At 36.9% G+C, this 22,047-nt stretch overlaps 1 protein-coding gene across 2 annotated transcripts in view; it reads left to right on the forward strand.

Annotated features, from left to right (window-relative positions):
* Window positions 1–22,047, forward strand: part of EIF5B (eukaryotic translation initiation factor 5B) — a 78,250-nt gene that overhangs the window by 55,707 nt on the left and 496 nt on the right. Inside the window, exons 10-23 of one of the 2 annotated variants that reach the window (XM_079110980.1) lie at window positions 718–1,001; window positions 6,345–6,452; window positions 6,666–6,776; window positions 8,079–8,146; window positions 9,404–9,545; window positions 14,451–14,582; window positions 15,184–15,366; window positions 15,496–15,657; window positions 16,789–16,920; window positions 17,879–18,010; window positions 18,117–18,193; window positions 18,293–18,457; window positions 20,091–20,229; window positions 21,618–21,779. In XM_079110980.1, the coding sequence (XP_078967106.1) occupies window positions 718–1,001; window positions 6,345–6,452; window positions 6,666–6,776; window positions 8,079–8,146; window positions 9,404–9,545; window positions 14,451–14,582; window positions 15,184–15,366; window positions 15,496–15,657; window positions 16,789–16,920; window positions 17,879–18,010; window positions 18,117–18,193; window positions 18,293–18,457; window positions 20,091–20,229; window positions 21,618–21,779 (1,997 nt within the window). The remainder of the gene's footprint in view (window positions 1–717; window positions 1,002–6,344; window positions 6,453–6,665; window positions 6,777–8,078; window positions 8,147–9,403; window positions 9,546–14,450; window positions 14,583–15,183; window positions 15,367–15,495; window positions 15,658–16,788; window positions 16,921–17,878; window positions 18,011–18,116; window positions 18,194–18,292; window positions 18,458–20,090; window positions 20,230–21,617; window positions 21,780–22,047) is intronic. The other variant, XM_079110981.1, reaches the window with a different exon arrangement.

A 22,047-nucleotide genomic window follows, 5' to 3' on the forward strand; every position in this document is an offset into this window, starting at 1 on the left:
TATTTTAAATATTTCGTGCATGAAACAAAGTTTACTGGTATGGAATTCTCCACCTCTAGTGTCATGATGTGCTCAAAAAGTTTTGAATTTTGTAATATTACAGACTTTGGATTTTCAGATTAGAGATATTCAACCTGTTCTTCACTGGGAGTGAGGAATGAACTAACAAAACAGAATCATATTATTCTGAATTTAGAATTCAGACAATCTAAAGGTGATCTGCCAATAATGAAAAGGTCCTACTTTATTTCTTACTCATCCTTATAGCGTAGCTCTTCAGAATGTCACTTCACAGAAAGGGTAAAACCCAGTGTCTGCCCACTCCATTCACCATCCCTTTTCCCCCACCAGTCATGGGTAGGTCTGGGCTCCCAAAGGCTGGCCCTGTAGCTCTGAGGCAGCTTATGACCCCACCAGTAAGCAGTACCTGTTACTTACCTTCTATGTTTGTTTTCCCTTGGATCCTGACGTAGTAAAGCCATTGTTTTTTATTAACTTCAGTATGGAGTTCCACCTTAAATTTTACTGTTAAATGACTCTTGTCATTGTAGTATAGAGATGTGTACTTGCATTTGTGAGGCAAGAAAACACAATGTTAGTGTCTGAATTTATACTTTTTAGTTTGACTTTCCCATACTCTAAGATCTCCATTATCTTCATACAAACATATAATGGTAACTTTGATTTATTTTAAAAATCTATTTGCTTTTCTGAAAGAAGGAAACACGGTTCATATAGAAGTAAAAGAAAACCCTGAAGAGGAGGAGGAAGAGGAAGAAGAGGAAGAAGAAGAAGAGAGCGAAGAAGAGGAGGAGGAGGAAGGAGAAAGTGAGGGCAGTGAAGGTGACGAAGAAGAGGAAAAGATGTCAGATGAGAAAGATTCAGGGAAAACGTTCGACAAAAAGCCAAGTAAAGAAATGAGCTCAGACTCTGAATATGACTCTGATGATGATCGAACTAAAGAAGAGAGGGCTTATGACAAAGCAAAACGGAGAATTGAGGTATTTACTTTTCCCTTTCCATTCCTTTTCTTCCCTCTCTTGCATGATCATAGGATTGTATTCTACAACTTAAGGCCTTGAGCAGCACTTGTAAAAATACATTCTCAACTCTTCTCCAGTTTTTGTAATGTTGAGATATCATAGGTCTGCAATACCAGTCTAACCCAGGTCCCCATCTCCCTCCTTTACCTGACTCAGAACCATGACTGCTTCGTTACTTTTTTTTTCTCCACATTTCAGCGTGCTCTTTGATGGCGTATAGGTATGTGAAGGTATTCTGAGCATATGTCTCCTAATTATGAACATCAGTTGTATGTTTGCTGCACATATTTAGGTTAGTTAGTAGGAGGCTCCTGGTCACTATATTTGTTCACATCTGGTAGATGAAACTTCTGTTTAGTAAAGTCCATATACCTAGTATATTTTTTTGTATTTTTTGTACTTAATGTAGTAGACTTCAAGAGAAAGTTTGCTTTGATTCTGTCAGCTGAGTATAAATAATATATTAAAAATGACTTTAGGTGGCTTGAAGAGACTGAACTATTATAATACCAAAACTATTTTAATTTTGTCTTTTCATGTATAACATTTATAATTTTTCATTTTCATGCCTATACATGCCTATATATCAGCATTTATTTTTTCCTTCTCTAAATTCTAGAGAGGAAAAAGTTGTCCAGATTTTTAAGAACTGAGTAGGTCCGTTGTTCCAAATTAGGATTTGTACCCCAACAATATTAATGTTTTAGGCTAGATAATGGGAACTGTCTTAATTGGAAGATACTGGGCAGTATCCCTAGCTATGTGGTCGTTTGCTTGTCTTCTTTGGCTTAGCTTGTTTAAAGGTTCACTTATGTCATAGCATGTCTTATTTTGTTCTGTTGCCAAGTAGTATTTTATCATATAAACATATAGGTTGAGCATTCCTAATCTGAAAATCCAAAATGCTACAAAATCCAAAATTTTTTTTGAGCACTGACATGATGCCACAAGTGGAAAATTCCTCACCTGACCTCAGACAGCAGGCAGGTCACAATCAAAGTACAGACGTACTAAAAATATTGTATTGAATTACCTTCAGGCTATAGATAAGATATATATGAAGCATGAATTAATTTCATTTTAATATTTAATCTTCCTTACACATAGTTTGCCTCTGCATTTATTTAGATATTTTAAACTCTTCCAGCTGTTTTTTTTTTTTTTTTTTAAGTTTTGAAAGTACAAGATTTGTAATTTTTGTTGAATTTATTAGCATTTTATTCCTTCTGGTTCTATTGTGAATGTCAAAATTTCCCATTAATAGTATAAATAAGTGATTCTTATAGATTGATTTTGTATTCATTGTGCTGAACAAAACTTTTTTTATTCTAACAACTCTTCATGGATTCCTTAGAAATTCCTATAATCAGATTAGGGTCATCTTCTCAAAGACAGTTTTATTTCTTTTTTTTTTTTTTTTTATTCATCTTATTGTAAACAAATGGGATACATTATGTTTTTTCTGTTTGTACATGAAGTAGAGGCATACCATTTGTGTAATCATACATTTACCTAGGGTAATAGTTTTTGATTCATTCTGTTATTTTTTTTCTGCCCCCCCACCCCTCCCACCCTCTTTTCCCACTATCGAGTCCCTCCTGCCTCCATTGTTGTCCCTTTCCCACCCCCTATGTGTCACCATCCGCTTATCAGTGAGATCATTCGAGTTTTATTTCTTTCTCCTCTCATTGCCTCTTGTTTCTTTTCCTGCCTGATTTTCCTGGGTAGAACACTACAGTATTGAGTAGACATGGTAAGAGCATATGTATTTGCCTTGCTCCCAATTTTGACAGGAGAGAAACATTCAGATTTTTATCACTAATTATGATATTAGCTGTAGCTTTTTCACATAGATCAGTTTGAGAAAATTTCCTTCTCTTCTTAGTTGGAGAATTTTTATCCCCTTGGGTAATATTTTTTCCCCTTTATTTTATTAATATGTGGTGATAGTACCAATTGATATTAAAATCTTAAGCCAACATTGCATTCCTGGAGTACATCCCACTTGATCATGGTAGTTATTGGATTTAGTTTGGTAATATTTTGTTGAGTATTTGGGAATCTGGGTCTATGAGGAATATTGCTCAATAGCTTTCTTATGATGTGTTTGTCTGGCTTTGGTAATATTAGCATCATAGGATTGGTTGGGAAGTTCTCCCACCTCTACTTACTGCAAGTTTCTAAGGGATTATATTATTTCCTATTTTAAATGTTTGTTTAAATGGGAATATTTTTAAATTACTAAGTTCTTGTTATATAGGGCTGTTCAGATTTTCAAGTTCATCTTGGAGTCGTTCTCTAATTTCTGATCATGTATTTCATCTAAATTGTCTTAATCTGTTAGCATAGACTTGCTGATAGTCTCCTTTTACAGTTCTTCAAGTTCCTGTGGAGTCAGTGAGTGTGCTTCCTCTTTCGCTTCTGCTTTTGTTGCTCTATATCTTGCCTTTTTGTCTTGGTCTGTCTAGCTAAAGATTTTCTCAAAGACCGAACTGAAGATTTTTATTCAATTTTCTTTCCTTGTTTTCTCTTTAATTGATTTTTATTGTTTGTTTTCTCCATTTTGTTGAGTTTGTATTTAGTTTCTTCCTGTTTTGCTAACTCTTCATGGTGACAGATTATTGATTCAGGACTTCATTTCCCTCTAAGTATTGCTTTATCTGTATCCCACAGAATTTGGTAAGATGTGTTATTTTCAAAATATTCTCTAATTTCTCTTATAATTTCTTCTTTGAACTGTGTGTTATTTAGAAGTGTTTTAATTTCAAATATTTATGGATTTTCCCAATTTCCTTCTGTTGTTAATTCTGAATTTTGATAATTGTGGTCAGGGACTAGACTTTACCTATTGTCTTTTTTGTTTTTTTCCCTCCGGTGCTAGGGATGGAACCCAGGGCCTCCTCATGTGCTAAGCAAGTGGTCTGCCACTGATTTACATCTCCAGTCTTCTGTCGCTTTAATACAATGAAAACTTGTTTTATCCATTAGCATGTAATATTTTCTAGATTATTTGTGTACTTGAGGAAGAATTTATATTCTGCTTCTGGACCCAGCTTTCAATTAGATCACATTGGTTATTGCTAGTGGTCAGATTGTCTGTGTGCTTGCTCATTTTCTGTTGTTTTTCTATTGGCTCTTGAAGTTCTCAGGTTTTTTGTGGACTCTTTTTTTTTTTTTTCCCCCTCTCAGTCTTGTGTGTTTTTTCTTCATTTATTTTGAGGCTAAATACATATGTTTGTTCTTGTTTACATCTTCCTGAGAACATAAATGTCTCTCTCATCTCTCACAACATTATCTTGCCAGTGCCTGCCTTGGCCATCTTGTTCCCCAGACTTCCCTGTTAAATTTCTAGCTGAAGTTCCAGGTTGTCACTTGCCCCAGTGGTATGGAGATGTTAGTCTGGTTGTGATTTATCTTTTCCTCTTCATTATTGGGATCACTACTGTTTATGGCCATGCCCTCGGGTATATAATGGCACTTCCCTCTGTCCTGTACCACTTCTCCCTGTGAAGCTGTAGGAGTAGGAAGAGAGGAACAGAGCAGCCCAGACTAAAACACCATAGTATCCCAGTGCTCTTGCTGAGGGCCAGGAGATGTTCTTGAATTAAACATTTCCATTTGGTATATGCCTTCTGCCATTTACTAGAGTTTAAGTGGTTGTTTAGACTGTTTAGTTTGGTTTTATCTCATTTTGGGAAGAGAATTGCTGAGCTCCTGTCATTCAAGGAGCCCTGCCTCAACACATCAACAGCCACATTTTCTGTTCAGTTTTGTAAAAAGATCCTAATTTAATTTTGTATTATTCTGCTTAGGGTATCATAGCAAAATACTACTGAAATTTATTTTCTCACAGTTCTTGGAAGCTAGATGTTCAAGATTAAAATGCTGTCAGGAAAGGCTGTGTTCCTGGCTTGCAGACATCCACCTGCCAGCTGAGTACTCATATGGCTTTTCCTCTGTGCATATATAGAGAGATTTCTGGTGTCGGTTCTTCTTTGACACCAATCCAATTAGATTAAGGGTCTACCCTTAGGACCTCATTTAACCTTGATTGTCTCCTTCATAGCCCTGTTCCTTAAGCAGTCACAGTGAGGGTTAGGGTTTCAATGTGTGGATTTGAGGGAAATGTGGTTCAGTCCGTAAAAACCTTTGTGGAAAGTTTTATCATTCCAAGTTACCATGGAAAATACAGTATCTAGTGCAAGAAAAGAAAGGACAGAGCTCCTGCAAATTTGGTATTTAGATAGGAAACAGATTTGTAAATGACGTTATTTCACAGCTTTGATGAAAGTCTATTTCAGTTTCAATGCCAGCTTTCCTATACTGGAAAGGTCATTTTGAAGAACAGGCTGGCTTATGCTTGTTTTTTTCAGAAAGCTGAGGTAATTAGCTAAGTGCTGCAAAGAAACACATTAAACTGTTGTGTCTTGGGAAGGTAGGAGATGTTGTTTGGATTTATTTAAGCAAATACTTAAATATTCCTCAGAGAGAAAACTTTGTTTTGTTTTGTTTTGCGGTGCTGGGGATTCAACCCAGGGCCTTGTGCATGCAAGGCAAGCACTCTACCAACTGAGCTATATTACCAGCCCCGAGAAAACTTTTTAACATTAGTACATTGGGTAAAAGTGTGAAATCATCTGGCCATAGCAGCACAGTCCTGTAATCCCAGCTACTTGGCACTCTGAGGCAGGATAATTACAAGTTCAAGACCTTGGCAACTTAGCAAGACCTTGTCTCAGAAAATAAATAAAAAAGAACTGGGTGTGAAGCTCAATGGTAGATTGGCTTGATTGGTATGCATAAGGCTTTAGGTTATTACCCAGTACTGTCCCTTCCCTAAAGTGTGAAATACTTTGCTTTTAAAAATCTTTATAATTCTTATCACTTCTTTTGTTTTTGTTTTTTTTTTTAATTAACCTCCACATAAGTTAGAGGTTGTACGGTATAGTCAAATGATGGAAAGATCAGTTTCTTTTCTGTTTATCATAACCCATTACATTAACTGTAATAGAAGTTTTCAGAAAGTTGGAGGTGATCCTTATACCATTCCTTTCATAGTTGATGGTGCTACTTTGAAATCTATTCTAAGCAGGTTTCTCTTTGTCCAGCATTGCTGTGATGGAACTAGATTGTAATGTTTACGCTGTAAAATGCAGTTATAGGTAATGAAATCAGCAAAGAACTTGAGTACAGGTTGTGGTGTTCTCATGCAAGACAAAATATAGAAAAAATAAGGATAATGAGGATTTGAAATAATATTTAATCTTGTGGGTTTTTTTTTTTTTTTTTTTTCATTTGTAGAAACGGCGACTCGAACATAGTAAAAATGTAAATACAGAAAAGCTAAGAGCTCCTATTATCTGTGTACTCGGACATGTAGACACAGGAAAGACAAAAATTCTGGATAAGGTAAGAAAACATTGTATGCATTGAAATAACTTTAAAAATGTTAATTTAAAAGCACTATTAAATCTTTTTAAATTTAAAAGCATCGATTAAAGTTTTAAAAACTTACAGTACACATAGGCAGTTTTGTTTACAATAAATAATTTGATTATTTCTTAATAGCTTTTACCTTTTTCCACATCAAAGTATCAATCCAAATTTGCTGTCTTCTCATAGCTCCGCCATACACATGTCCAAGATGGTGAAGCAGGTGGTATCACACAGCAAATTGGGGCCACCAATGTTCCCCTGGAAGCTATTAATGAACAGACTAAGATGATTAAAAATGTAAGTTACATTATTATATCATGTGTTTTCATCTCTAACAAAAATTGAACTACAAATTATTTTAAAGAGAAAAAAAAAAATAGAGACTAGTATATCGGATCCATATGCTTACCATTCAGAATTAACATCTGTATTATTTTGCCTTATTTTCCTTCAGATCTTTCCAAGAAACAAAACATAACATATTGTTGGAGCTGTCACGTTCCATTTCCTTCCCTTTCTCTCCCAGAAGCAACCACTGTTCTGAAGTCAAAATTTGTCGTTTCTCTCCATGTTTTAATATTTTAACCTTGATCTCCATGTGTAAGAATTCTCTTTCCTTTCCCACTCATTTTTTTATTCTATCTTTTGTTATCTCCCATATTTTCTCTACTTGTTTGAAGATATCCACTTTTTTAATGTTGAATGTAGCACAGTAAAATAAATGTAAAGCTTGAAGGATCATCGTAATACAAGCACCCTTTTAATGTTTTAGGGGTTACAAAATGTTGATATTTCAATCCCATCATCCATCTTCCTGTACTTTAAGAGAAACTTTATCTAATTTACTGTTGGATTACTCAGTGATGATGTGCATAGGAAAGGCAGAATTAGCACCTGATCCTTTACCTTTTATATACCAGCTTTTAAAGTAGCGAGTGACCAGTTTGGTTTTGTTTTCTCTTGTGAACTCATGGATTTAAACTTATTTACTGTGTTTTAATCCGTTTCACTTAGTATTGTGCTGGGATAGTCTCATCTCTGCCAGTGTTCAGCTGCTAGGTCTTTTTGATACAATTCCGACAGTCGTAGTGTTTTGTTCTATCAATGGTATCTGGTATGGCAGGATATTCTATGCTCATATGACATTATTTGAATAAGAAGGGTCTTTTTTTTTTTTAATGTTTTTGATTAGTGTGGTAAACTTTTTTTAAAACATACTTTTGGGATTTTTTTGGTAGTTTAGCAGAACTTTAAAATTGGACCAGATAAATTTTGCAAATACTGAGGACCATCTCTTTTGTGTCAGCTTTTTTAGAGAACCTCAGGTGACTGCCTTGCTATTTGTATCACATTTAATAATCTTCTCAAACACATAGTTTTATGACCAACAAAAGGTGCTCTCTTCTCATTTTACTTATAGTTTTTGATATTAATGAAAATATTAACCATTGCGCTTTGCTTGTTGATTTTCTTTTAAAATCATTGATTTAAAAAAGAAAGTAGTGATATTTTTAAGTTTTCATGGCAGATGAATTGTTTTGTAAAGAGGCTTTCATTGTTTTGACCTCCTAAATTCTGCATTTTCCCCACTGGTTCTAGTTTGACAGAGAGAATGTTCGGATTCCAGGAATGCTAATTATTGATACTCCTGGGCATGAGTCTTTCAGGTAAGAACAAATCTCTCGCCATCAAGGAAATTTCCTGAAACCTATTCTAAAATTTTAGTAGGATCATTAAACTGGGTAACCATTTGAAATCTGTGGTCCCTATAACAATCCTCATGAATTTAGTAGTGTTTTATTTGTATCCTTGTTTTCTGGAGAAGGAAATCTTTTTTACTTTGAAAGAGCACCTTCTTAATGAGGAACTCAGCAAATCCTAGTACAAACATAGTCCATCTCCTGTGAAATCCATTGCAAGGGGAATATTATATCACATTGTCCATATTCATTATCACAACAGACTGAGTCAATAAAGTTGGCAAAAAATATTAGAGAAACTTTTGGAGCTCTTTCTAACAGATGTCAATTTTGTATGTCAGATGAGTATTTGGCAAATTAAGGGATGAATGGCATTTGAACAGTTTAATGCATATAGTTTTTCCTCCTTATCCATAGGTTTTGCATCTGTATATTCAAAAAAATTATAGGTGAAAATAATCTTGCATCTGTATTGAATGTGTACAGACTTGTTTCTTTGTCTTTATTCACTAAGCAATACTGTATAACTGTTTATATTGTATTAGGTATTTCAGATTAAGTACCCCTTTTCTAAAATGTTTGGGACCAGAATTATCCCAAATGTTTAAAGATTGGAGTAGTTGGATAGACTTTATGGTTGAGTATCTCTAATCTAAAAATATGAAATCCAAAAATATTCCCAAATATGAAACTTTTGAGCATCAGGTTGGTACTTGAAGTTTTTGATTTTGGAATTTTGTATTGGGAATGCTTAACCTGTACAAGTAATTTAGAAGTGGGAGGTTGTGTGTAGGTTACATGTAAATACTGTGCCATTTTTATATAAGGGACTTGAGCATCCACAGATGATGATATCTCTTAAGGGTCCTGGACCCAGTCCCCAGTTTTGTGTGTGGTACAGGGGATTGTACTCAGGGTCTTGTGCATAGTAGGCAAAGACTCTATGTCCCCAGCCTTTTTTATGTTTTTATTGTTGAGACAGACTCTTTTGCTAAGTTAGTTACACAGAGTGGCCTTGAACTTGTGTTTGTCATGCCTCATCATCCCACATAGCTGGGATTACAGGTACACCACCACATATGACCCCCACAACTATACTTTTATCCTTTTATACTTTTATACTTTTTATCCTTTTTGTTTAGGTTTTACCAAGAAATTATAGTTTTAAAAATTATGTTGATTTCAGAATTTCCTTTTTATATATCTTTTTCCTCTTTATAATAGTAATCTGAGAAACAGAGGAAGCTCTCTTTGTGATATTGCCATTTTAGTTGTTGATATTATGCATGGTTTGGAGCCTCAGACAATTGAATCTATCAACCTTCTCAAATCTAAAAAATGTCCCTTCATTGTTGCACTTAATAAGGTAAGTCTTCTTCTGAAAAACTTCATTGGGAAAAATGCTTCTTAATTTCTGATTAAAAAATTATGCTGTGAAGTAGAAGAACATGAGTCCATGATAAGTATACCACTTAATGTGTTTTGACCGATTAATTCATACACACAACTATTACCTTTCAGAATATAGATGATCTCACGTTCCCAGAAAGTTCCCTCATGCTTCTTTATCATCAGTCTGCTGCATTCTCTAAACCCTATGTAAACAGTAGTCTTTCTGTCACTCTAGACTAATTTTGCCTATTTTAAATTTCATATAAATGGAATCATACAATATTTAATCTCTTGAATTTGGCATTTTGTTACTCCTGCAGCATTATTTATGTTGCATGTATCATAAATTTTTATTTTTATTGCTGAGTAATAGTCCATCATCTGGATAATGCCACACTTTATCCATTCACCTGTTGAAGGACATTTGGATTGATTCTAGTTTCAGGTAGTGAGAAATGGTTATGAATATTTCTGTACAATTCTTTGTGTAGATTTTATTGATCATTTCCTTTGAGTAAATACTTAGGAATACAGTGCTGCATCATACAGTATATGTGAGAACTGACAGATTTTTTTCATAGAGATTATATCAATTTACATTTTCACCAACATTATGTAAGAGTTCCAGTTTCTGCAAACCCTTGTCAACACTTGCCCCACCTTTTGAATAGGTATGTGGTGGTAAATTGTTGGGTTTAATTTGCCTTTTCAAGATGACTAGCGGCTTGAGCATCTTTTCATGCACTTATTAACATTCGAGATGGCATCGTCTCTCTTTGAAGAGTCTGTTCAAAATGCTTTGCTCTTAATTAGTTGGCTAGTTGTCTTATTGTTCAACTTTAAGGGTTCCTTATATATTTTCAGTGTAAGTCCTTTGTCAGTTACCTGTATCCCAGACATATTCCTATAGTGTAGGACTGGATTTTTCATTTTCTTAATGGTATATATTGAAGAGAAGAAATTTCCAAGATTGGCAAAATCGAATTTTTTTAAATGATTTCTGTTTCTTGTAGTCTATATTAGAATTCTTTTCCTATCCCCAAGTTGGTTGAAATTTTTTTCAAAGGTTCTAGGTGTTTAATGGTTACAGCTTTTACCTTGAGGTTGAGTTGATTGTTCTGAATGGGGTGAGATATAAAGGTCAAGGTTTACGTCTTTCCCATGTGAATATCTAGTTTTCCTTTTTGTTGAGAAAAAATTATACTTTCCCCATGGAATTATTTGGGCATCTTTGTCAAAAATTAATTGCCATATTTGTCTGTTCCTAGAATCTCTCTTCTGTTCTGTTGGTCTTTATCCATCCTATTACCACTCCTACCCTATCTTGATTATTGTAGCTTCATAGTGAAGTCTTGAAAGCCAGTAGTGGTAAGTTTCTCAACTGCATTTTTATTTCTCAAAAACTGTTTTGACTAGTTTAGGTCTTTGAATTTCAGTATAAAGTTTAGAATCAGCTTGTTTCTGCAAAATAACTTTTCAGGATTTTGATTAGAATTATATTTACTCTATAGATAAATTTTGAGAGAATTGATACTTTAACAATATTAAATTGTCTGATCAGTGAACCTCATTATCACTCTGTATTAGCCCAAGTGGCCTTTGCTTTCTCTTGGCAATATCTTATCATTTAGTGTCCATGTGTTGGACATATTTTTCTAAATTTATCTCTAATTATTTTATGCTTTTAATACTATTGTAAATAGCATTTTAACAATTTGAATTTCCAACTGTTTATCACTTTTATGTAGAAATAGTTGATTTTTGTATATTCACTTTATATCTTGTGATTGGTAATAAATCCACTTATTAGTCCTAGTAGCTTCTTTAGTGGATAATGTGGGATTTTCTTTCTACGTAATTATTATATTCTTATAATACTGTTGTATTTTTCCCTTATCTGTATGCCTTTTGCTTCCTTATTGCCTTAACTAGACCTTCTAGAACAATGTAGAATAGAAGTAATAACATTAGACACGCTTATTTCCAATTTTAGGAGGAAAGTGCTCAATCCTTTGCCATTTGGTGTGATATTTTCTATAGATTATTTTGTATATACACTTTAAGTTGGGGAGTTTATTCTGTCCCTAGCTTGTTTAGGGTGTTGGGTTTTGTTGATCATGAGTAGTTGTTGATTTTGTCACATCTCTTTTTGCTTATATTGAGATGTTCACATGACTTTCCCCTTCATTCTGTGAACAACATGAATAACTTTTTTTTTTTATGAATAACTTTTAAGATGTTAAAAACCAATCTTCCTTTACCAGAATAAATCCCAATGGGCCATCATGTACTATTCTTCCAATATTTTACTAGATTTGATTTGCTAATATTCTGTTGAAGATTTTGTGTTCATAAGTGATACTGGTGTTTGGTTTTCTTTTAAATTGTTTGTTTGGTTTTTATGTCAGAGTAATAATCTTGTCCTCATAAATTTCTCCTCCATTTTCTGGAAAATTTTGTGGCCAATTGGTGTTATTTCTTAAGTGCCTGCTGGAAATCACCAGCAAAGCCACACCTGGGTGGTATTTCTTAATGACAAGCAGGACTTTTTAGGTTTTTGATTTTATGACAGTTTTTATCTTCCAATGTGGGTATTTAAAGCTATTAATTTCCCTTTAATCAGTGCTTAGACAAGTCATGTTTTTATTATCATGCAGGTCAAATACTTTCTGATTTATCTTGTGATTTCTTCTGTCTTTTCATTATTTAGAAAAATGTAGTTGTATGTATGATCTCATTTTCTTCCGATTTGCTGAGATTTGTTTTATTCACCAACAAATGATTGGTCTTGATGTGTGTTCTGCTTCACTTGAGAGGAGAGTGCTCTCTGCTCCTTCTGGGGTGGATGCTCGTTCTCGTGGGCTAGTGGTGCTAGTTCCCTTTTCTCCTGTGTTCTTGCTCTGCTGACGGAGTTACTGTGAGGAATATTGAGAGCAGATGAGGCTGTAGATTTGTTTCTACTCTCAGTTCTGTACATTTTTGGTTCATCTTTTCTGAAGGTCTCTAATTAGGTGCATACAGAGTTAAGATTGATATTTTTCTGTGTCTGTTAACTTCCTCTTGATGAATTGCCCTCTTAACTTCTCTGTTAATGTAGCTTGTCCTCAAGTCTCCTTTGGCATTGAAGTAGCAGCTCTTCCTTTCTTGTGATTTTCATTCACATGGTGTCCTTTTACCTTTTTACCTCTCGTCTTTATTTCGTGATATTTAAGATGCATTTTTTGTAGACAGCGTGTTTTGATCTTTCTTTTTTATGTAGGTCAATAATCCCTGCACCATTTACATTTATTGTAGTCTCAGCATGCTTAAATTAAACTGTACCATCTTGTTGTTTTCCCCTTACTTATTTCAGATAAATTTTGTTCCTTTCTCTTCCTCGCTTTCCTCCCTTTTTTGGGCAATTAATTCAATTTTGTGTGTGTGTGTGTGTGTGTGTATTCTATTGCATTGCCATCATTGGAATTTTAGTTGTTTCTCTTTCTTATTCACTGCCCTAGAGTTTGTAATGTGTGCTTTTAACTTAGCACTCAACTTTCAAACATTACCTTACATCCTTATGCCCTGCATGCATCCCTTTGTATATTGCAAGAAACTTACAATGATGTATACTTTCCTTCTTCCTGTTCTTTGTGCATTTCTACATTGGCTGTTTTTAAGACTTTCAAAAGGACTTTATCAATGTGATCTTATAATATAATACTTGTCTTTAATTTTTATTGTGCTTGAATTTTATTGAATTTCTTAGATTTATGTGTTTATAGTCTTCACCTAATTTTTAAAATTCTTGGTTATTTCTTCAGGTATTTTTCTGCTCTATTTCCCTGCTTTTGTTTCTTTAACTACATAACAGAATTCTAGGACATTACTAGGATTCCAGCTCTATTTCTTAATTCTGTCTCATAGCCAGCTGAAATTTTCCTTCTTCATCCTATCTTTCCTCTATGCTTCAGTTCAGATAGTAATTTTTATTATATTTTATATTTATATTTATTTATATTTTTCTAATATATATTATCTTTTCTTTTACTGATATAATTTACTGTTAAACTCACCCAGTGGATTTTTCATTTCAAGTCTACAAATTTTAGATTTTTCCTCTCTGAGTAGTAAAATTCAGGTTGACCTCCCTTATATTATCACCTAGACGGAGATTATACATTGTTTTGATTTGGCTATTAAGTAATTTTTGAGGGTGTACAAATTCCATGTCTGTCCATTTTTTAAAAAAAAAAAAATTTGTTTTTGACACATACTTGTACATATTTATGATATCAGCATGTTATTTTCAGTACAGTGTACAGCGTATTGTGGTATAATGTATTATGATCAAATCAGATGATTACTAATATCCATCACCTCAAACATTATCGTCACCCATTACTCCTGTTGAAACATGAGGGAAATTTTATTCTGTTGTTAACTAAACAGATTTAATCCTGATTTGAGCAGTATAACTAAAATGAGCTGTTCTAAGATAGGAAATATTTCTTTATTTTCTAGTTTTTTGGTGTATAATTTTTCCTGTTGGTGGTATTTGCAGTAATTATCTACTATCTACTTCAAAAAACTTTTGGGAACTTGACAGCACATATGAGTAGTGTCAGGATGATTCAAGGATCTCGTATTTTGCAATCAGATGGCCACCTCTCCTGAATTCTTTGGAGGCTGACAGGGCAGATTGGTACCTCAGCAGTTTCTCACTTGAAGGGGGGACTCTATTACAGTCCATAAGGGGCTTCTGGTACAATGAAATATCTGAATAATTTGCACTCTTCTTTATACATATGGTATATATAAGGAATTTTTAGATCTACTAATCTTAAATTCTTGAATGTTCTGAGTTTTTGTAGATTTTTTTCTTACAAAAGAATTTTTCCAGATCGATAGGTTATATGATTGGAAAAAGAGTCCTGACTCTGATGTGGCTGCTACTTTAAAGAAGCAGAAAAAGAATACAAAAGATGAGTTTGAAGAGCGAGCAAAGGCCATTATTGTAGAATTTGCACAGCAGGTGAGAAAGCATTTCCTTCTTTATGAAAAGCCATTTTTCAGAATATTTCTTTTTTTACATTATTTTTAAAATAAAATCAGCATTTATATTATAGGTTCTGTTCTCCCATTAACTAGATAGAATTTTCCTTTATTCCTTTTTGTTTTTTGTTTTCTATGTTTTGTTGAGATGGAGTCTTGCTATGTTGCCCAGGCTTGCCCTGGATTTCTGGACTTAAGGGATCTTCCTGCCTGAGCGTCCCCAATACCTGAGGCTAACACCTTGCCTGGCTTCCTTCTTTTAATTTCATAAAGCCAGTACTTCACAGAACTCTTTGCAGTCTGAATGTTTTACGAGTTGCCTTAGAAAGAAACCACTTTCCTTTAATATTGTGCTTCCATGATCACTTCTATACTGTGTTTTAAGTTTTTTGGTTTTGGCAGTGTTCAGGATTGAACCCCCAGGGGCCTTTCAGATGGTAGACAAGTGCTGTCACCCCAGCCCTCAAGTGTTGTCAGGGAGTTGCAAAATGATTAAATCGTCCATCTAGCTTCTGTTAGTCATTCCTCTTCTGGATACCTCCTTTCACAGCTTGGTGTTTTGGAATGACTTTTGCTTCCAGGGTTTGAATGCTGCTTTGTTTTATGAGAATAAAGATCCCCGCACTTTTGTGTCCTTGGTACCTACCTCTGCACATACTGGTGATGGCATGGGAAGTCTGATCTACCTTCTCGTGGAGTTGACTCAGACCATGTTGAGTAAGAGACTGGCACACTGTGAAGAGCTGAGAGCACAGGTGATGGAGGTAATCTTCAGGCTTCCTGCTCACTCCTCGCTCCAGTAGCAAGTTCCTGGGGTAGAAGATGTTAATGACTTTTACATTTAATGAACATGATGCAGTGTATGTTTTATTTCCTTTGCAATAATTTGTTAGGTTAAAGCTCTCCCAGGAATGGGCACCACTATAGATGTCATATTGATTAATGGGCGGCTGAAGGAAGGAGATACAATCATTGTTCCTGGAGTAGAAGGGCCTATTGTCACTCAGATTCGAGGACTCCTGTTACCCCCTCCTATGAAGGAATTGCGAGTGAAGGTAAGCATTGATCCAAGGGGACTTGTGTAGTGTTAGAAGTTCTGATGTTGCTTCCTCACTGTGAGAGCTATTGTGTTTTAGATGTCTTCATACAGAAGGCTGACCCTCAGAAGAGATCTGTAAATGTGAACGTACATATCTACCTGATTAGGGCTTTCCTAAAAGATAAACTACATTGTTTTGGTTCACTATTATTATTATTTTTTTTTACTAACCATTTTTATGGTAAAAGAAATACCTATGCTGAGAACTGCATAAAACATAGAAGAAAATTTTAATGAAGTTTTAGGAAGCAGTCTTGCCATAGATCAATGTTGCTAGTACCCAGAAGCCTCCTACATGTTTCTTCCTGATCCTGAGGTCCCTCTCTCCTCCCTGATTCCTGAGACCAGGACTGCATGAGAATAGCTAACATCCTTTTTTTTCTTGGTAGTTTTAGAAATTAAGTGTGCTGCCTTAAAAATGTCAGGACTTTGTATCAGCGGAGTTATTCTCTGTGCATGCCTTTGTATCTGACTTTCCAATTGAAAAATAATTTTTAAGATTTATATTCCAGGGCTGGGTTTGTACCTCAATGGCAGAGGGCTTGGCTATTATGTGTGAGGCTGATCGTCACTACATAAAAATAAAAAGACATTCTGTTAAAAAAAATTACATTCCGTTGTATGGCTATGTTCTGAATCATCTGAAAATGTAGGCTGTGTTATACTAGCAGTGTTACAGCTGTCAGCTCTTCCTGTCTTCTTGTGTAGTTGTGCAGTGTCTCCAGGATGCACCCTGTGGATGGAGTGCTGTGTTGCTGCTCCTGTGGAGCTCATTTCACTAGATGAGGCTCCTGTTATCCACAGTGGGCATGACAAGTTAGACTCTTGGTTGTGAAATTTTAGTTTTTCTTATTTCACATCTTCATCAGCTCTTTGTTCTCTTCTTCACTATCTTTTCTTTTTTTTTAAGATTTATTGGAGTTGTTTATTCAATACTCTGGTCTATCATTTTTTATTATTTTGTAGTTTGTGTGTGTAGTTTAAGAAATGTTTCCCATCCCACAGGTCATGAAAATAGTCTCTCTCATATCATCCAATGCTACCACTTTTCAAATAAATGTGGTGGAAAATGTTTTTGTCTCTATAGAACCAGTATGAAAAGCATAAAGAAGTAGAAGCCGCTCAGGGGGTGAAGATTCTTGGAAAAGACCTGGAGAAAACACTGGCTGGTTTACCTCTCCTGGTGGCTTATAAAGAAGATGAAGTCCCTGTTCTTAAAGTAAGTTCATTGTTAGTATCTTTGTTCTGTTTCAGTTTTGCTTTATGTCATTAGGGCAATGCTGGGATGTGACTAAAATGGGCACCTTTGTCTTTGTGAAGTTTCTTAGCCTCTCAGCAAACTTGATGCTTTGAAATTATTTGTACAGTGTGAATTGACACGAATATTTTTGTATACACTAGGATCTAGATGTGCATTTTATTTAAATAAAAACAAGACAGATGTAGGGGGTGCATATTCATGTTTTATTTTAGATACCCTATTATCAGATGGAACTGAAGAAAATCTTGCTAGAGACTGGTAGTCATTTCACAACCCGTTTGCCCATTCGTAGTAGTAGCTGGCTCATATCCAGCAGTTTCACAAAAGCCAACCTTTTAGCTATAGTCTGTTTGTTTGCATGCCAAAAGGAAACTATAGTTGTTACTAGCAGCTACCTCCTGTGTGCTGAGGCCACCTTTATCTAACATTAGGTCATGCCATCAGGGAAGCCACCTCAGGGCCAGTGGGAACAGGGCAGGCAAGAATATCAGGCCAGTGCCAGATATGCAGTAGATTTTTTTTTTTTAATAGTGTCAACAAGTTTTCCTTCTGGTCAACAATCAAGAGCTGTTAAGATAATGAAGTTTAGGGTATTTCATTGTCGAAACAGCCAGGCAGAGCTTTTGGGCTACCATAACATTTGAGGTACTTTAAACCATCATTTTTACTTGTTATTTCATTCTGCCCCACCCATCTACTGGCTTTTCCTTATAGTCAGTCAACCTAAAACAAAGGTGAAGTGGGATGGGACTAGGACATAGTCACCAGATCTCTTCTGGCACAAATTATGCTTTGCTCTAAGCCTTAGTTTCTTGTTTTCAGATGAATACTTAACCAAAAAGAGCAGCAGTTTAATTCTAGGCAGTTGAGGGTAGAGGTCTACTGATATCCATGGCAAATCTGGTTTGTTTTCAAGGATGAATTGATCCATGAGTTAAAGCAGACACTAAATGCTATCAAATTAGAAGAAAAAGGAGTCTATGTCCAGGCATCCACATTAGGCTCTTTGGAAGCTCTACTTGAATTTTTGAAAACCTCAGAAGTGCCAGTAAGTAATCATACCCATCTCTTCACAAGTCAGTGATGGTTGTGACTTGAGCTGCTGTTGCCATTACCCAACACAAGCAGATAAACTGGAACCTTCCTTTTTACAGTATGCAGGAATTAACATTGGCCCTGTCCATAAAAAAGATGTTATGAAGGCTTCTGTGATGTTGGAACATGATCCTCAGTAAGTCATTACATTTGTTACCCATTGCCTTCAAACTTTCCTTTGTGATATGCTGTTTTTTGTTGAATGATCGATCTTTGATGTATTTTAACCTTTCAGATATGCAGTAATTTTGGCCTTTGATGTGAGAATTGAACGGGACGCACAAGAAATGGCCGATAGTTTAGGAGTTAGAATTTTTAGTGCAGAAATTATTTATCATTTATTTGATGCCTTTACAAAATATAGACAAGACTACAAGAAACAGAAACAAGAAGAATTTAAGTAAGTTGGTGTTTTTTATTTACTTCGGGTCTTTGATAATGATGTTTGTTGAGAATTAACTAAATCCTGGAAAGCAGTATAGGCAACAAAAGCATGCTGTTTGCTTATCTACCTGAGGTTGTGTCCTGAAATGTCTGTTATACCAGAAACCTGCACCCAGGGACATGCCAGCAGTGTGCAAACGAATCTTTTTGGTCTTCCTTTTATTTTCAGTATGGCAGACTTGGGTCTCATTAACATAGTAGTTGCTAAGTTTGGGGGCTTTATTTTGTTGGAATTGCTTATCTGAAATTGTGTGGAATGTGATTAGCAAAATCAAAGCGTGGGAATTAGGAAGTGAGAGAGAAGTCCATTCCTCCACAGACGTTCTGAGCGCTCATGTACCACAGTGCTGTGGGCCCTGGAGAAGCAGTCAGTAGACACCCAGGCCAAGCTCCTTCCTCTTAGAGCTCCGGTGCTCACCCTCCCTGGGAGAGGCAGCCAGTAGTTGATGCGTAAGTGGAGATAGGCGCTAAAAATCAAAATACAGCAGGGGAGGGACCTTTAAAAGGAGAGCAGGGGCTGGGATTCACAGTGTTGTTGAAAGTCATCTCTTTAGGCCTCTCCCTGGAGCAGCCAGGCAGCCAGGCAGCCAGGCAGAAAAGCATGTGAAGCCGATTTGGGTCCAAAAATGGAGGCAGCTGCAGAGGCAGAGGCAGGTTAAACTGTAGGGACTGTGGTAGAAAATCAGGTCAGAGAAGTCAGCAGGATCCATATGATATAGGAATTTCCCTGTGGGCAGCAGGAAGGCTGGAGCTTTTCCTTTGCGTTGTGAGAAGCTGATGGTTGCCAAGGCTGCCTCGTGATCAATCGGGTCGCTAGTGTAACGTGATGAGCATCTGTCAGGAGGCTCCTATAGGCCTTGCAAAACATGACTGATGAGGTGCTTCAGCAGCACAGAGAATGGTGGTTTAATTTCAGATACACTGCAAGTAAAGCCAGCTGGTAAATATTAGGATTGAAATTGGTGTGTGGTCACTTTAGACCATGAAATCTAAAGCAAGAACTGTTTGCTTGGGAAGACGACTAGAAACTTACAGCATATGCTTAATAAGCAGGGAAATTAAACTTGCAAGGAACCTTTTGGATGGGAAATTCAAGAGCATGGTGAAAAGGGGGATGTGGATAGATTCCTTTGGTGCCCCAAAAGACTACACACGTGCTAACTGACAAACCTCTCAGCAGGTACTCTGGGTTCCGAGCCCCAGGATATGGCTGCAGAGTGACGTCTGTGGGGGTCAGGCTCTTCTTTTGGGTTGGGCACAAAATCCTGCTGTACCCTAACTCCAAAGTGGGAAGGAAGCAGTGAAGGGCTTCCCGGCTCCGCACTGGCTGGGGTTGAATGAGTGAAGACTCGGGAAGCAGTAGAATGGGAAGAGGGAGGATGGAGGGGAAATGAAGTGCCACAGAAGCGGGGTCGCCTTGGGCTGTCAGGCTGAGTAGCAGCCTCTGTGGGTAGGCCTGCTTCTCGTGATCACCCAGCCTGAGGAAGATGCTTCCGTGTAATGGAAGGAGCCTCATGTTCACCTGCCGTCTTTGTGTGTGTGTTGAAAGTTCATAAGCTTAAAAATTCTTGCTTTCATTTTCCTTTCAGGCACATAGCAGTATTTCCCTGCAAGATGAAAATCCTTCCTCAGTATATTTTCAATTCTCGAGATCCAATAGTAATGGGGGTGACTGTGGAAGCAGGTCAGGTGAAACAAGGGACACCTATGTGTGTCCCAAGCAAAAACGTAAGTTCCAGTTGACTTTTTTTTTTTAAGAGGGGGAGAAAAGTTTTGAAAACCAAATTTTAAGATTTAACTTTCCCCTAGATCAATATACCCAAGAAAAATCAGTACGACTTCAGTAGTACACTATCATTTGCAGTCCCCATTCATATCATCACTTGTCCCTAATTTGTCTCTGGTGATCCCACTCACGAGCCTGGTTCCCTTCCAGGTGTGCACTGTCTGCCCTCTACCCGTTCTGCAATTTATTCCTGCATTTGGCTTGTTCCCTTCTCAATAGCTGTAGGTGGGAAGTATTGGAAAGGGACCTACAAAGGGACTGTGTGACTCCTGTCACACATACTGCTGCCGCCTACTCCATTCCCTGAGTAAAATGCTGAAAAAGCCCTGGTTCTTGGAGTTCCTGTGAATATCCTATTTCTCAACAACCTTCTCCCTCCCAGTGGCTTTAGTCCCTATTGCAGTCAGTACCCAAGTTATTACTTAAATGGTTGCACAACTGTGATTTCCCCCCACTGAGAACGTTTTTTTTATTAAGTATCCAATAGACTTAAAGTTTGTAGTTGCTAAACTCGTTTGGTCGGTAAGGTGCTGGTTCCCGTGTCCTTACCAGGCAGCTCCTAGAGCATTTCCTCCTGCCAAGGGAAGTGACGTGTCCCAGGCTCATCCTGTACTTTCCCTGCCCAGCCCTGGTTCCTTTAGTGGGGCAATGCCCTTGAAAGTTTGTGCTTCTGTACTAATTCAGTGTCCCCACCTAGCACAGTACTTGCAGAAACCATTTTCCATGTGACTTTGGCCGCCTAAACCAAGCCAAGCTCTCCCTGGTTTCAGGTCCCCAGACCTCCAACTTCCTTTTTGAGACAGGCTAGGCCTTGAATTTGCTGTCCTATTGCCTCCAGGGTGGCTGGAGTTACAGGTGTGCTCTTCCATACCCAATCGTTTGCACACGCTCTCTTGTACCTTTTTCCACAAGGCAGTCAAAGGGGTTCCTTCTCCCCCTAACTGCAAACCGATGTCACTTATGACTTGCCATTTTCTATCTGCGTAATGTGTACACATTATCACCACTGACTGCTTTGAGCTCCTTCCTGACGTAGGGTCTGCTGTTCCCTCCTAATACAGCCTGTCCTGTGAGAGGGCAGGGCAGTAGTAACAAATGACACTGGATGAGCAGAGCAGCTGGAAAGGGTTACACGATGTCGGTGGTCTCTCTTCATCCCTACAACCATCTTGTAAAGGGCACAGGGCAGAAAATTCTTTGATCTGTCGTAAGCACAGGAGAACGTGCCAAGGTTTTTGGAGTGGGCTCTTTCTGTAGCATTTCAGCTGTCAAAGGCACTGTGGAGGGTACAAGTCCATATGCATGCATTGTACTTTCTATTATCTTACAGTTTGTGGACATCGGGATAGTAACAAGTATTGAAATAAACCACAAACAAGTGGATGTTGCAAAAAAGGGACAAGAAGTCTGTGTCAAAATAGAACCCATCCCTGGTGAATCTCCCAAAATGTTTGGGAGACATTTTGAGGCTACAGACATTCTTGTCAGTAAAGTAAGTATTTCACCAAAATAGGCATGTTTTCAGGAATGGGGGGATTGGGGTGGGGTATCAGTTTTTTGATTACCTGTATCAGTAGCTCTGAAGTCTGTCTGGACTTGCAGAATCTGATAGTACCCCTAGTAACACAGTACTGACAGAATGTCAAGGCCTCTGCTCTGTGCCTTGCAGATGTAGGGTGGGACTGTGCTCCCTTCTGCAGGCTCTCATTGCTCCTGATAATTCTGCTGAGGCTTGCTTTATAATGAGCAACATCTGGGCA

This window comes from Sciurus vulgaris (assembly GCF_902686455.1).
Source record: "Sciurus vulgaris genome assembly, chromosome: 14".
In the NCBI taxonomy this organism is placed as follows: domain Eukaryota; kingdom Metazoa; phylum Chordata; class Mammalia; order Rodentia; family Sciuridae; genus Sciurus; species Sciurus vulgaris.